At 28.8% G+C, this 17,458-nt stretch overlaps 1 protein-coding gene across 1 annotated transcript in view; it reads left to right on the top strand.

Moving 5' to 3' along the window:
- The window catches only part of LOC119667206 (MICAL-like protein 2), a 32,224-nt gene that overhangs the window by 2,885 nt on the left and 11,881 nt on the right, over positions 1 to 17,458 (top strand). The window contains exon 2 of the mRNA XM_038076495.1: positions 6,538 to 6,722. Coding sequence (XP_037932423.1) covers positions 6,538 to 6,722 — 185 coding nt within the window. The remainder of the gene's footprint in view (positions 1 to 6,537; positions 6,723 to 17,458) is intronic.

Raw genomic sequence — 17,458 nt, 5'->3', positions numbered from 1 at the left:
TGTATTAATTTTCATGTAGTAGTTAGTTTTAATTATTTTAATTACGTATTTAAATACGAATATTATATTTAGCCACACCAATGTATTTCTTAATACTAGAAGTGATTTTAGTGCTACTGAAAAAAAGCTTAAACTTTAGTTTAACGTGAAGTGTTATGATTTAATATAGTGATAAAAAATATAGCTGTATCTTTACTTCAAATTTGTAATAACAATTAGTATAAGTCTATCAAAATCAGTTCTATGGTTAATACATAAATTTTAACGAGACTCATGATTCTTAAACTAATGAAAAATTGTGAAATACAGCACTCAAAAGTTAATTCTACTATGTCAATTATATTAATTACTCATAAATACAACAATTTACATTATTAAAACTAATGTTATTTATATATGAAAACTTACTGTTTATTTATGTTGAAACAAGTTAAAAAATCTCATGTCAATATATACTTTTTTCAGTAATAATACTAGTTTATTTTTGTTTTTACTGTACATAAACATTTAGTCTTGTATATACTATATACCATAATTATTTTATCGATTTCTCACTCATGAAAATACGCTTAATTATAGTTCACTGCCAACTTAATACAAATATTTTTAATGGCAATCAATAGTTTCGCTTATTTTCTAATAACACTTAAATTGTTGTGTATCTCAGTTAATTATAGAGTATCTTAGTTCTTTGTACACCAGGTTTTGGTATATAAACTAGTTTTGAATGCAGTTGCGCATGCGCTTAACCTACATTTTTATGTACATAATTTTAATTAAAAATAAAACAAAAACAAAAACAAAAATAATAAAATAAAAAATAGTAAAAAGTGGAATAAATTTGAAGTTTTTATTTTATTGCCTTATAAAACAAAAAAACAATAAACATAAAAACGACAAACAAATAAACGTGATTTTTATTAAATTATGCGAAGATCTTAGAACGTGTTTTCTGATAAATAAAAGTAAGAAGCTGCTGCGTCTTTAATCATTTAAAATACTAAATTTTATTTGGCAACTCATCAAAATGTTTGTGGAAAGTTGAAAATGTTTGATCAACAATTTATGTCCAGCCGCACTTAATCTAAAGCCGAAGTTTATAGCAGTTGAAGCGATACAAAAACTGCGTATGTAACTATGCAAATTTACGTACTCATTCAGTTATTGCATAGTTATAGAATAGTGCAGTAAACATATAGTATAGTATAGAATAGCAATCAGTGTTTATGATATCATATGAAAGTACATAGACATCTTCACCTGGTTCGAGTAGAATTAATTATTTGATTCTTTACTATGCCCTATCTAAGAATTGAAAAGGTGTGATAAAGTTTCCTTATACTTATCATTGATACAGTTTCTGCTATAATCATTTGATATATTAATATTCGTTATTGTGACCTGATGAACTATTGCACAAGATGATTCCTCGATTTTCTTTATTGAAAGTGAAGAAGTGGAGAAGTAAATGAAGGGTTGGAATCTTCTACTTAAAAGAAGTAAAAGTATAGATGATTCTTCGGTAAGAAAGAGACTCACTTTCTTTATGGAAAGTGAAGAAGTGGAGAAGTATTCACTTTAAATGAAATGTTGGGATCTTCTACATAGAAGAAGTTATATATATATAGTTATATATATATCCGAAGTATAAACATTCGGAAGTCTTAGTTAATTTTTAATTATTTTGTGATCATTTTAAAACATAATTGTTTGTTATATATCAATTCAATTATATAGAATTGAACACATTTTTGTGGATCTTCTGACTATTAAATAGTTTAAAAAACCAGATAGAATTTTGGTTTAAACTAAATGTTTAATTTAAATGTACACTCGAACAATGACTCCATTAATTGAACTTTTTTTTAGCGAATAACAGTCTAGATGTTCGTGCAATCGTTTTTTCGTTTTTTGATACTCTTCGTAGTTTACTGTAAAATAGATCTTTTTCATCATAATCTACCTCTTCTGTAGGTGCATAACATTTCACGACAGTCACCTTCGTGTGCTTGTCATTGAGATGAGCTACAATTATGAGTTCTAAGATCGCTTTTCAAGATAACAGAGCCTTCTTTACAATCTTGCTTAGATATATCCCGATCAGAGTATATAAATTTACAGCCATTATTATTGCAAATTTCTTCGCTTACGTGAAGTAACTTCGAGTGGATCTACTTTAAGCCCTTCGCACTCGACTGAGAGTTGAGCAAATTTTGTGTGATTGGTGTAGCGTGTGTACATTCCATTGTCCAATTCGTATCCGTTTACCGTTGCACAATGTTGTTATCGTTGTGTTGTTCCTTACCCAGACAATTCTTCTTTTCAGAACTGGAGTCCAATAGTATGTCAGACTTAATGGTGGATTAAACCAGAGCGCCCCATTTCGTTGACAGGGCTGCTGTGTGAGCAATGATCAATGTTTACAATGATTTATGTGATCCAGCCCTTTGAACTTGCCTATAATTCCACGTTAGTATATAAGTTTATTATTAATTAATTATTAATTATTATTAGTTTAATATTAATTAGTTTAATTAATTAATATATTTAATTACATTTTGTGATTAAACTTCACATCTAAGTTTTGCCATTGTAAATGCGTTCTCTTGAAATTTTTAGTAAAAAATTTAATGTATTTTGAATTCTACTAAATTTATTTTTGATTTATAAACAATTTTTTCTAACATGAATTTGGTTTGCGAGCAATTTAACTTTAAGTTTTATACCAAAGCCTTTAACTATTAAATCAATTTAGTTTTAAAATAAGCTGTTTGTGGTTAATATCTAAATTCGTCTAAAATAACTTCCTAGTACCAAATTTACTAAAATTACTATATATTGAATATTTATTAATAACGCTATTTGTTTTAAAACAAAATAAAACAAAACAAACAACGTTCAAATTCACTACCAAAAATGGCAAATCAATTATAATATAATATGCGAGTATATATAGACATGTGTCAGCATACCATTTGATAGCATATGTTTAATCAAAACTAGCTGAATACGAGTATCGTATCGTAACTTCAAATATACACATACATTCGTACGTTAATCAAGATACAGATAGATTTCGTATCTGGCTGCCTATTCGTAAAACATCTAACCGTATTTATACTGTTAAGCTGCCTTTTGTTCGTACATATGCATATTAGTTAACAATTTTCAAACAATCGAGAATAATTTATTTGCTTGTATATTTAATAATATTTTTCTCTGTTTTTGTTGTTGTTTTTTTTAATGTTTTTATTCACTTAACCGCTTAAAAACAGTTTGAAAAAGCTTTTGGCTGCTGTCATTGTTGCCAATTGTATCTGACGTTGTTGTTGATGATGCTGCCAAACAATGCCAACAATGCCAACAACAAGATACAATTACGTACATACGTACACACATATAAATAGTTTTGTTCATGTTTTTAGACTCAATTTAATGTGGTTTCTAGTGTTCTTATATGCTTAGCACTTTTTACTGTTGAATTTGGGTTATTATTTCCTGTTTCCTGTGCTCAAAAGTTATAATTTAAAATGAATTAAAAGTTTAAATGAATCACACCAAAATCTAAAATATGTTCACTGCAAGTAAGTAAGTAATATACTTCACAAAGTATCTACAAACATTGTATCTTTGTAATAATTATGTTGTCCGCAGCACACACTGAGACGTTAATAAAAATAAATAGCGCGATTTTAAAAGTTTAAAGCGATTATTAAACAAAAACTTGTAAATTGCTATTTAGGCAATTGCAGCTGTCGAGCTGCTATGTAATTTATGTATGTGGCTTCAAAACAAAAAAAAAAAAAATAATGGAAAAAAATATAATAAATTGATATATCTCAACATACTTTTTATGTATAGAAAAATAACATTTTTTCTATTTTTTTTTAAATGCCACAAACGGCCTTGCCAAGGCTCTTTTTTTTCAATCATGTTCTCCTTTCGAGTCAAACACTTTTATTTCTGTTTATATGATTTTTTTGCATTTTTATGTGATATACATATCTTTGCTATTAAAAAATTTCAATATTTATTAGAATATTAAAAAAAAACGTGGTAAAATTGGTAACTTCAATTGCAATCAGCGTGGTTCACTTTTACGTATCTATTTTGTACCTTGGTATCATTGTATCTCTCGTACCAGCGTGTATCTTATTAAATGTAGTTTAATCTATTTTGTGAGTTGTTTCGCCGCTGCGGCCATTTGCGATTGTGTTTTTATTTTATTTTCCTTATATTTTCTTTTATTTTTATATACAGTTTTTATAATAATTTTTATATATGGACAGGTGTTTCTAACGATAAATTAACACGTACGCGTGCAATCATGGATTGTTACTTGTTATTGTTGTTTGTTTGTTGCAATTGCTGCTGAAGTTACTGTTGCAGATATTAATGCAGTTAAATGCCGAAAGCATTTTCATATCCATTGTAAACGAGCTTTTCAAAGATATTAACACATTTTATGCGTATTAAACTTAATAGAATAACAATTTAATTGATTAAAAATTCATACAAGAGATTCTAAAATCTTTTTATTTATCTTTATACTTGCAAGTGCTTAATAAACACATGTTGTTGTGTCAAGCCTTACAGATATATGTATTATAAAATTTTAGAATAATATTTATTTTTGATATAAATACTATAATAATCGATTACATCGATTCATTATATAATTCAGCAATGCATATTTTAAACTATAATGATTTTTTATATTAACTTATGATATAATAGTGAATCATAATCTTGTAGACGTTATAAGGCCCGATATAACTTTAAATGCATATGAGTTATTGATTAGTGCTTGTTATACTTCTGTTATACCTTTGTACATTTCCAGCTCATTTTAAGTTCCTTGAAAATGTTTGTCCAGATCATGGCATAAAAGCTAGAAATAAGGTTTATGATCATACTTTCGTTTGTTATATTTTAATATGATTGTAATTATAATTATTATAAAATGGGGAATACTGCCAATCAGGTATGTTAGTCCTACCATAATCCCCGATGAATAAACTTTTGTTGAATGTTAGCACTTTTATCGGTTTTTGTTTTGTTTCATATGTTGTACGAGGCAATAAGTTAGCCTAATGGCGGATAAGTGTTAATCAACACTTATAGCTCTATGAAAAGTAGAGTGGCTATTAAAAAGTTTAATTTAATTTTTCATTTAAAAGAAAAATTTTAAACTTATCCTGCAACGCCAACTTTATCTATTTTCCATTGTCGCAATTTTCTACCCCCCGTGGTGAAGGGGTTTGAATATTCCCATGGTAGGTATGCCTGTTGTAAGAGTGTAGAAGAAAAATTCCAGGGCCACGCCGATCGTTGTGCGAGAAGTGTGCATGGTAGTAAGTGTTCCGCCCCACTTGCGACACTTCACCAGACATTTTAATGATAGGTGTGCGGTAAGATCTCTTCGCTCTACATATAAGGCTCAATTCACATATATGGGACTCAAAACTGTATACCCTAACAGTCAGTGTTATACTTTTTTATTAGCAATATTTTGATATAAAAATTATAGAATAATATAATAAAATACTTCATTCAGGGTTTTGCTTTGTGTATTTAAAAATTATTCCATTGCCAAAGTTGTTTGTCTGTTTTGAATTTTGGATATAATTTATTCTTTAAATTTTTAAAATTTTTTTCTCTTAAATTAATCGTTCATTTGTGGTAAAATTAAGCAAAAGCAAGTACAAAGTTTTTTTTTTATAGGAATATGTTAATTAGGAAAGATGACGGCAAAATTTAACAACAAATAAGCACAATCGAAATGTGGTTAACCATATTTTAATGCAATTAAATATTTCAAATGACGTAATTAATCGAAGAAAAGAGCAAAATTCACATGTGGGTAACATGTGAACAGCTTATGTTTTTTTAGATACATTTCAAAGTAATAAGTATATTTATGTTAGCAAGATACTTATTAATTTCTATGAATAATAATACCTAATTAAGTGCAATATTTTTATTAAAGAATATTATATGCAGGTAGTAAGAACTCATTAAATATACTTTGACTGCTATTTTTAGTTAAAGAAATTTAAAAAAATCTTACAGTTAATTAGGAGAATGTTAATTATGATATATTACAATACATAAAAAATATTTATATACTATTAACACTGAGGAAGATAGGTGAGCTAAGCACTTATATAATTCTTTATACGAGTATATTGGTTGGTAATATTCAGTTAATTATTTTAGCTAATAAACTTTGTTATATATTACTGTTTATTAATAATTTTATTATTTTTGTAATAATAATAAAATTTTGCAAAGAAAGTAATTTGTTACAGCAATTAGTTTCTTTCATGTGAATTAATAACATTTGCTGCTGCAGGCAGTGCACCCAAGCAAAGCATCAGAGTCTTAACCATAAATTTTTAAGTCGCTTGTATTTAATTTTGTTTTAATAATTAATTACGATTTTTAATTAAATTAAATGTAAATATTATATTAATTGAAATTTTAATTGTGTTTGATATATTGATTTAGACAAAAAGTTATTAATTTTATTTTTAGTGAGTTTGACAAGCTGAACAAAACCGATGTATATTACAACAATGAATTGGCCTTCACCACTGCCGAAAAGTATCTTGGCATACCCGCCCTTCTAGATGCTGACGATATGGCCGCCTATGAAGTACCAGATAGATTGTCGATACTCACATATCTTTCACAGTTTTATCAAGTATTTGCTGCACAAGGTAAGTTCAAACAATATTTAATTTAATTAAATTTTAATGGCTTGGCCTCGTTTAAATAGAGCGTAAAAATTTCTAATAAAAAGTTTTTTAATAAAACTAATCCACTTAGTTTTATTTGTTTTAAATTTAAAACAAATAAAAATAAAACATACTTAATATATAATTTAATAAATACTTAAGGCTATAGTGTAACACGTTATTTTTAAAATAAAAATGCGTCATCTTTTTTCATTGCTGTTAGTGTTCCAAATCAGATATGATGGACTGCTTTCAGATGTCTATATTATGAAGTTATATAGTTGTTGTTCAGAAAGCAATATACTATTAAAATAAAAAGACTAATCCAGGGATTTAAAAGTAAAATACAACAGTTTTCATTTAATCACATATAAGTAATTTATAAATGAAAAGTAATATTATTTCCTTATGTCGCTTCTTATCTGTGATGATCAATCTATATTACTAACGACATTGGTAAAAGTCGTATTGGCAGATTGTTATGTTATAGATATGTTTTATTATAACTATATACATATGGTCATTAATCTAAAATACTATAATACTAATCAAATTAGTATAGAGAAATTATTTCTTTTAATAAGAAATATTAAATCGAAGGTATTGGTAGTGAGAGCCTTTACTACGCGCTCTCCAGTTAGCAGAGTACTTCTAGTACTAAATCGTGATAAGCGTTATGTCTGGAAACCGTTGTGAGCATAAAATCTCAAATATGTTCCGACAGCAGATTAGTTTGAGTGGTAAATTAGTATGTACATTGTATATATCTGCATTATATACGAGGTACATGTCTATATGTATGTCTAACTCACTGTATGTCTATATATTTGTTTCTTAGTTGTTTGCTAGTACCAATTCAAAGTAAATATTGGTGAAAGTAGCTTTATTTGATCTCAATTTGCAGTGCAAAGGGATTCATCCACTTAATATAATATAATTAAAAATGAATACAATACGGTCTATAGGGTGTGTAAACATTGCTGTCGAATTAGAATGTAGAAGATCCACTTGCATAAATTAATTTGTTGGTTTTGGGCAAGAGTTCGGTTCGGTGCTGATATCAGTGTTTACAGTATTTACACTTGAATATGTTCAGAAGCGTAAAAACCAGCAGAACCGAAGTGGCTGAATTGAATTGAATGCAACCTGTGTGCATTTTATGTGCCTCATTTTTGAAAACTTATTTTGCTTTTTTTTAAACAATTTTTTATATTTTTTATCTTTTTGTATATAATTACAAAAGCGGAACCGTTTGCATATGTGGCATGTGGCGTACTTTACTGTATGCGTTTTGATGGGGGAAAAATTTGTTTAGCCTATATTTTTTTATACAATTTTTCACAAGTTTGATGCACATTAATCTGCACTATGTGTGCCGCCTATATACGAGTGTATGGTATGTGCAGTTAGTCGGTTTGAATACCGTGTTGCTTGCTATTAGTAACAAGTTCGTTATTATGCGATGGGTTTAGAAGTGGTTCCGTGGTTCCATGATGTGAACATGCACTGATGCATTTGATGATTTGTGGCAGGTAGAACTGTATTAATTACAGTGGGTGTGTCGCTTAATTATTAGCGAGCGAAAAATAAAATTAAATATAACATGAACACAAAAGAAAAAAATAATAAAATTGATATGAGCGAAAATATCTTAAATTAACCAATTCAGTAAAATAAGTGCAATTTCTTGGTGCCAGTATTTGCCGATAATAATATTTTGATGTGAAATTATAAATATTACATAACGAAATGCTACTGCCACATGCACCTTCCTATAACCTCGGTGCCATAACACAAGAAATGTAGTAATTTTATAATTTAAAGAGCGCATCTCAAAAAGACAACAATGCCACCAAAGTTTGCCACAATAACAACAGCAACAGCAAAAATAATAACAACAACAATAATTTAAAGTTGCAAAGTTTGTAGTCTGTGGGAACAACATCATTAAAATGATTATGCAATTGTGCAATCACACTGCAATGAAAACTACCTATAAGAATACTAGCTGAAGCCCCAAGTCTGTGCTGTACGTAATGAATTACGAGGTACATACGTAATAAAACAAAGAAAAAATTGAAATTTTAATACCTTTGGAGATGAAGTCTACTCTACGTATATGAGTATCTGAGTATCTGAGTATCTTCTTATTACTTTGTAACATAAAAATTTCAAACAATTTTGTTATTGTAGCGCAGGCAAAAAAAACTTGACATTTATTGCATTTATTGTTGTTGTTGTAGTTTTTTGCATTGTTGCAACGAAAACTTTTAAAACTTTTAAAACATTTAACAACTGCAACAGCAATAACAATTACAAAATGTTGCTGATCTGCAGTTGACACACTTTTGCTGTGCGCTGTTTATTGCAGATGCAATTGTTGCAGTTTAAGTGCTTTTCTTCCAGCAACCAAAAATGCTGCCACATGCTCTTGGCATATACCATTTACTGTTGCTACATTTCAGGGTGGCTATGAAAACTGCTGCTGCTGCTTCTGCTGCTGTTGTTGTTGCTGCTTCTTCTTATTATTATTCTTCTTTTGATTAGTTTTCAGTTAAGTTTTGTGTACAAAGTATCGTAACTATAAACATAACCTAAGGCCTTTAGACTGCTATGTTTGCTGCTTATCGCAAGTGTCTATTTCTGTACCGAGCTGCATTAGTAAATCACGATTTTTTAGTCAATGTCTTCGATGGCTGAGATTTGCGAAAATGCTTACAGCTAAAGCAACGTCTTCTCAACGTTTCAATAATTATTTTTATGTAATGGAAAAAGATTTTGTAATTCTGAATTTTATTAATTTAATTTCAATTTGTTTGCCGTATTTAGTTTGACCTTCGAATGGTTAATAATTGAACTGTTGCATTACTTCATTTTGTTAAAAAATTTTTTCTAATACAAATATATATTATGCCTAAACTCGATTTGGGTTGCAACGGCATTGAAGAAAAGAAGAATGCCTTATTATCTTAAAACGTTATCTGCAGTCATATATGTGATTTTGATAGTTATTAGTTATTCGAACTTAACGTTCTAATGGACAGTTTTAATGGTATGTACCGGAACCTTACCCGAAACTGAAGCACAAAATAAAAAAATCCTTCGTGGGTATTTTATATCGAATGAAGAAATAATACTCTGTAAGATAGGTTGAAATTACAACTTATTCGGGAAATTGGACTAAGAGAAACATTATGAATTCTTAAAGATCTCTAATTTGTACTGTGAAATGTCTCAATTTAATAATAATGATATTATTATGTAGTTCACCTTTAAATCTAATTAGTTTTGCAATCTATTCTTGTCTAAAGTATCGTTTTTTCCCAGAATTATTAGTGGAAAAAACTAACAATTTTGACAAAATAGTCTCAAAATACGATTATATATTTCGATTGACGGTGTTTTAACTATTTAAATTGACAGAAACCCAAATTACTTAAGCAAATTATTACTAATTATGAATATTTGGTGATATCTAAAATAGTTCGGTGATCAGTTCAAAATTTCAACAAATTGATCTTGTTATAGTTCGATCATTTCTGGAGCATTTTGTTTAGTTTGCTCTTCCTTAAGAATAGTGAGAGAATATAGAGTTATTTATGAGGGGTTCCAAGATATATATAGATTCAATCGTTCGCGGAACCTTTTACTGTTGTGTTTTCCCTATTCTATTTAAATTTTATGGAAAAGTCATCTTAGCAAGTATTTTGAGTTTCTCTTTTAACAACAAGGAAAAAAAAGTAATTCATACATTTTTAATTATTTTTAATTTCGTTTTTTACATCAGTAACTTTAATTTTTGAATGCACTTTAAATTATTTTATCAATAAATAATATTTTCCCCTTAATGTCCTTATGGATTTTTGGATTTTTTGTGGATTTTATTAAGAAATATTGATTTTCATATGCAATCAATAATGTTGAAAGTGTTCATAAATTTCTTTACCAACTTTTATTATTAATTAATTTTTTATAACTATCAAAAGCAATTTATACATTTCCATAACAAATATTTTTGAACCACCTCTGTATAGTCTGTATAGCCTGTATAGACCTGCAGAGCACAGAAGATTTTTCTTTACTTTCATTTTCATTTTACTTTGCGCAACATTGAAAAAGATTCAAACGATCGTTTGATCGTCGTTCATTGCCTTTCAATTTCAATTTCAATTTCAATTTTAATGCAATAACAATAAGGCGAAGCCAACGTACGCCAAGTTACTTGTACGTGCAAGTATGACCTCAGATTATAGAAAAATACTCAACAACTGCCATATGCCCATATGATTAATCTCACGCCACTCTCTTTTCCGTCGACACCCAATTTAAATATCAAGATTCAATGTGACTTACTGCAGCAAAGCCCAAGTGTGATCTTTTGATTATGGACTACGCTGTCATAAGCAAGGAAGACACATTATTATTTTTATCATTATAGTATTATGAATATTATTAAGTAATTGAAAATTATTACATTTTAACGTTGATGGATTGTACTTTAAAAAGTACATCAGAGTACATTGCAACTGCATATAAATCTAGTAGAAAAACTATTACACTTTTTTATATTTTCTATATTGCGACTTTTAAGCCTCAGATTTTGTTAAAACTTATAGAATACCAAAAATATTATTAATAATAGATTTTTCAAGTATCCCAAATATTATAGAGTATATGATTAAAAATTTGATCCAAAGGTTACTATATAAAAATAACCAGAAAGCAAATTCAGCTATACATAAAATGATTAACAATTTGTGAGTAGTCTAAAAAGGTGCTTCTACTTTCACTATACTTATAACAAGTGGTGTCCCAAAAGAGAATTCCAATCAGTCTATACTGAGTACCTAGTGATGTCTAAATGTATATTTTAACTGATTGATTAGATAACAGACTGATAGATTTCCACTCTAACTATTTTGAATATCTAATGTGGCTTCAATAATAGCTTTCGATGTGACTATACTGATCCCTATTGTATCCTCAAAAATGACTTCCATTCTACCTACATTGACTAACTAAACTTCTACTCTGACTACATAGACTAACGAGTGGTGCTCAAATAGAGACTTCCATTCTGATTATAATGAACAACTAGAAGTATCCCAATAGAAGCTTCCACTCAGACTACACTCAACAGTTAGTGGTTTCTAAATACACTTAAACTACACTTAATGATTAGTGGTACCCCAAGGGATGCCCCAGGATGTTCTTTTCTCTCATCTAAGCATAGGAGGATCTTTTATGTATGTTTATTTATATTATATCAAATTGAAATAAATTTACTCAAAATATGTAAATGATGGAAAAGTTAGTTTAAGTGAATGTCACCGCCCTGATAGAGAAATTCCGCCTTCACTTAACGAGCTGGTGCACATAAATTATAGAAGTCTTAACAAATTAAAAATTGTAAATGCTTTGATAAAAAGAAATTTAATTTACTTTTTTATATCGCAGAGCTTTTATTCAAATGCAGAAGAAATTCGCAGTTATAAACCCACCCAGTCAAGACAGACGAGTCAATGTTCTTTTTGTACTGTACGTCCGCCCTCACATCATTTTGTTAACAATTGTACCAGAAGTTGTTGTTGTTGTTGTTTCTGATATTGCTGTTATTATTATTGTACTATTATTATTAGCAGTTACAATTGTAGTAAGTCTGTGTTGGCTTCAACACCCATGCCTTGTACAATCAACACCATCGTCATCATTGCAACATCAGCAGCTCTGCTTCAAATCCATTGAAATCGTGACAATGTGCAAAGTCTTTCAAAGTCTAAGACTTTCTCTCCTTTCTTCTGCTTCCAATTCGATTTACGAGCTTAACTTTCCTTATAATAACAGCTTGTTGCCTGGCGTTAATCTCTTATGTCTCGTCCGACAATTCGATAAAATGTTCCTTTAATTTTTTGGGCCATTGTACTATTGTGTGGTACTACAAGTTGGGGAAAGATCACAGACATGATCACTATTTATTGTATAATTTTATTTAGATTTGTTGCTTGTGTTGTTGTTGTTGCTGTTGTTTTTATTGTTGTTGATTATGCTGGAGCCGGTGATATTGGTTGAAGAGTTGAAGAATGCCAATGAACTTTTATTTGTTTTAGATTTGTTTGGATTTAATTTCTTGTGGTTGGCGAATAGAAATGGTAGCAAAAATCGTGTTGTAATTTAGGCAAATAATTTCCTTTACCTTTACAATTCTATGTCGGTCGGTTTTGTTTGTTAATTTAAAATTGGTCTCTCCGGTGTCTCTCTATCTTAACGGCATACGGCATATCATTGTGTAATTTGTAGACAATAAAATTTTTTGTTGAAGCTTTATACCGCGTCGCCGCTATACGGATTGTAAATTTGTACATTCAAATGTTGATTTTTTTATTTTAAAAACTGAAGTCGGTAATTTAAATACTGTAAGTGTTCAAGTTGCAGTTGCAATTGCACTTTGTAACTGTGACTTAATGAGATTTTAATGAAAACGAAATTAATTGCAACCAAAGTGCATAGAATGCATAAAACGACTTACAAACGGGACGGTGACAGGCATTGGATAGTTATTAATATTCACGTATTTTTTTATTATTTTTTTAGATTTGTAATATTACATTAAAATTATAGAAAAAAACTATTTTGTACATCGATACCAAAAAAATAAAATTCAATAAGCGTAATATATGGTATACTTGAATTAAATCAACATTGACAATATTAAGTAAATTTCTTAATAAACTTTTGTTTTAATGTAGTCATTTAATACAGAATTTGTTATAATAGTTTAAAAAAATACTTAAATGAATAATGATATCAACTATTTATAGCAAAGAAAACAATCAGTCTGCAGTACATATTTTATATAAATTTATTTATCATTTTCCTCTACTCTTCAATTCTCTGAATATTTTTTTTGTACTTAAATATATATGTATTAAAATTAGTTAAATTATTATTAAGGTAATAAAAGTAATTTAAAATATATTAGTTTAAAATATTATATACATATTAAAGTTAAAAATTACATCATTATACTCATAAAGATAATTGCACACTTCTTACAATAAAGTTTATGAGAATTATAATTTGAATGCTTGTGTTAAATAGGTTAATACTAAGATAAACAATTTATATATTTAATTATAATTGTACTCGTAATTACATTTTTATTTAGCTTTTTGTATTTGACATTAATTCATGTTGTTATGAAATTTCATTCAACATAACATTGACTTTAAAATCTAAGTCCAACTGAGCTGATTTTGTCTTGAATAAAAACCCTTACGATTAATAGGGAGCAAATTCGGTCCTAATTCGGTACAAAAGATATCGGTCCTTAAAACAAATCTGACTTTAAAATATTTTCGACGTACCAACTTAAAAAATTTAAAGCAAAATTACACAGTCAAAAGATAGTTAATGTAATCCTCTTCCTATGTGACCGATCATCCATTGTGATAATATATGTATGTTGGTATCTAGAGAGTGTTGTGGAGATAGTTGATTTTCGATTTAATAGATATTTAGAATAATAGATATTAGTGTATCTGTGAAATTAGTTTTTTATATTTTTTTTAGTTTTTTAAAAAGAAAATTTGAAATTGTATGATACTGTATCGGTTTCTTGATATGCCGCCCCTATGTAATAACTTCCATGCCTTGTTTCATGGATACGCCAATGTGTATGATTTAAAAGTTCGGAAGAAAATTGTTTTAAAGTTTGTTACTATTTATTATAGAGGCGCATTAATTCTAAATCAACAAACGAATGTTAACAATAACAACAAAAATAAACAGTAGCTTTACTTTTGCTCTTATATCAATTGTTTAAACAAATTTACATAAAAACTTTTGTGGCAAATTTAATTGCAACATTTAATATTCCGCAGTCATAGTTTAAGAACACAAACAAAAAGTCAAAAAAATAATCATTTTCATACATTGCAATATAAAAAATATTAATTTCAGTAATAAAAAAAAATATAATTTATTGGTTTTGTTTAGATAAATATTTTTATTTTTTAAAATATTTTTTAAGCATTTTTGTGGTTACACGTTCGCCGAGGTTGAAGCATTTGTTGAAACCGAATTTGGTAACTAATTTTATAAACTCAAATGCAATTAAAGCCCGAGGCTTAAGTGAAAAAGATAGTAAAAATTGCTGAAGTGTTTCTTTCTATTTTATTTGTTTAATTTTTTTTCTATATCGAATACTTTGGACCCAAACTTTGGACAGCAGCAATAGCAGCAGCAGCAGCAGCAATTGATTTAATTTTTTTTTTTTGGTTTGCAATAGGCGCTATCTTTGTTACGCACTTATGCAAACTAAGACTCGAAACTTTATAGATACATTTTTATAGATGTTTATTTGCTCATGATTGCAAATACGAGTAAACTTATGTGTATATATAAATATATTTCCACTGGACATAGGTCCACTGTCTTACCAAATTTGTATTTGCCTTTTAGCCACATTTACAGCTGTTGTCTTAACACGTTTCTACTTACCGCAATTGCTGTAGACGCTTTTAGTTTATTTAGCCAACGTCTGTCCTCCAACCGTATGTCCATCTGTCGCCGTTTATGCTGCATTGCATCGACATTTCTTATGATTTTTTGCATACAAATTCAAATTCAATTTAAAATAATATTTTTATTTTATTATTTATTGCTTCTTGTTTTAAATGTTTACTTTCTAGAAAGAAAAACAATTTTCAACAACTACAAATTGTTGCCGACGTGGCGATGTTGCCGCAGTTGCTGCGGTTGCCTGGCGGTTGCCTGGCGTTTGCTGTTGTGTCACAATGCAACTGCATCAAAATCTTGCCATAAATCAACATTGAATTGTAATAAATTTTTTATTGACTTTTTCGTTTATTGGCTAAAACGTGTTAACTAAAACTAAAAATCTGCAAAGAAAAGCTAAGACGGAAAATCAAATTTTATTTCTGCACAGCAAAAATTTCAGTTATGAGCGCATTTTGAAATGATTTTCGTTGTGGCTGGCAACTGTCAGTCGTAGTAGAGGTGTTGCCAACAATTACAACGAATCTGTTTATCACGGCTGCTGAAATTAATTTAATTTTTTATTATATTTGCTTATGATATTTTCATTTTATTTCGCATTTTGCATTTTGCTGAATTGCATGCCAAATAAAAATTATGATTTATGGCTCAATTGCATTTGTGTGTTTGCCAAGTTAAATTGTTTCTAGTTATTTAAGGTCGTCGAAAAGGTCTGAGTTTTTGACTCTGAACTCTGAAACTGAATTAAATGCAATTCCATCAGACTTGTGTTTATAAATTTCTGTTTTATTAACAGTCAAACCTACTTGCATGTGTATTCATATGATATTATTATTAGACTTACTATATAAACGATATATATTTTTCACTCGGACCTCAAGTACATATTTTACAATACTAAACAGTAACTTTACCGAGCTGATGTAAGTTAGATGTTTTTTAAATATTGATCTTCTTCAATTGCTGCTTGTGAAGGTTTTTACAACAATAGCATATTTTCCATAACCTCATCTTCAACAGTGATGAGTGCACTCACTGCAAAGATTAGAATAAGTTAGAACTATTAGAATTTTATAAGATATTAGAATTATAAAGCTAGAAATTCAATCCAACTCAGACTGCAGATATTGTAGAAAAGAGAGAGAAACTGCATACCATGTGCTTGGTGAGTGCCCGGCACTGATGTACAAGGGGCAAAAATACATAGGAGGGCATTTCATAGATCATAAGGATTTAAGACTAGGCAAGACAGGTTCTATATTGTGTATATATATTCTATATTGTTCTTTTAAAGAAATCGGACTTGGAGAAACTCTCTAATCCGACTAAGGGGCACCATAGATTTTCTAGGTCGCAGTTTTTTAGGTCAATAATAATAATACAATTATAAAGCAGAGACGATAAATAAAATATTAATATTTTTGTTTCAATAATCTGCACTATTTTATTATTATTAACTATTTTATTATCTGACAGGCGATAATATAATTTTATTACAATTTCTGGGGATATTAATCCCAAAGGCTTAGTACGAATGAAAAACGAGTGAAAGCCAGAATGTCGGCGTTGAGGACCTTGTAATGTCAGAAGGGGAGAGTAGTTCTCGACCCACTTACTTCCTCCTCCAGTCAGAGAAGATGTGATTGGAAGCCTCGTCTGCTTCTAAGCAGAGTCAACAATCTATCTCTTTGGATAGATCCATTTTGTTAAGGTGATAACGCAGTTCATGGTGACCCGTTAAATATCCCACCAGCAACCTCAACTCTCATTATCATAACTGTAGGGATGAACCAGCTCTTTAGCCTAAGATCTTAGTTTTATTGTTTTTCAATTATTTATAGCAATACAAAATAATATTATATATGTTGTTGTCTTTTTTTTCTTTTGATTTATAACTATAACTTAAATGAATATATGGTAACTGTATTTAACAAATAAAAAGTAATAAAGTTTATTATTCCACATATATTGTGTTACCATAGGTTACTAAACCTATAATGTACATTTTATATTTAGAAAATTGCTTTGAAACTGCGTATTCACAAATAAATCACTCTTAAATAAATCAATATTTTAAATAGACTGTCAAATAAATCTAATTTTAATTCGAAATATTTTTAATTTATTTGTGTATATCTAACTCTGTGCATAAAAATTAAAAATAAAATATTACACTTTTTAATACCTTTACCATTGATGAA

This window comes from Teleopsis dalmanni, chromosome 1 (assembly GCF_002237135.1).
Source record: "Teleopsis dalmanni isolate 2A chromosome 1, ASM223713v2, whole genome shotgun sequence".
Lineage (NCBI taxonomy): Eukaryota > Metazoa > Arthropoda > Insecta > Diptera > Diopsidae > Teleopsis > Teleopsis dalmanni.
The sequence above is the reverse complement of the archived record's forward strand: the minus strand, read 5'-3'. Positions and strand labels throughout refer to the sequence as shown.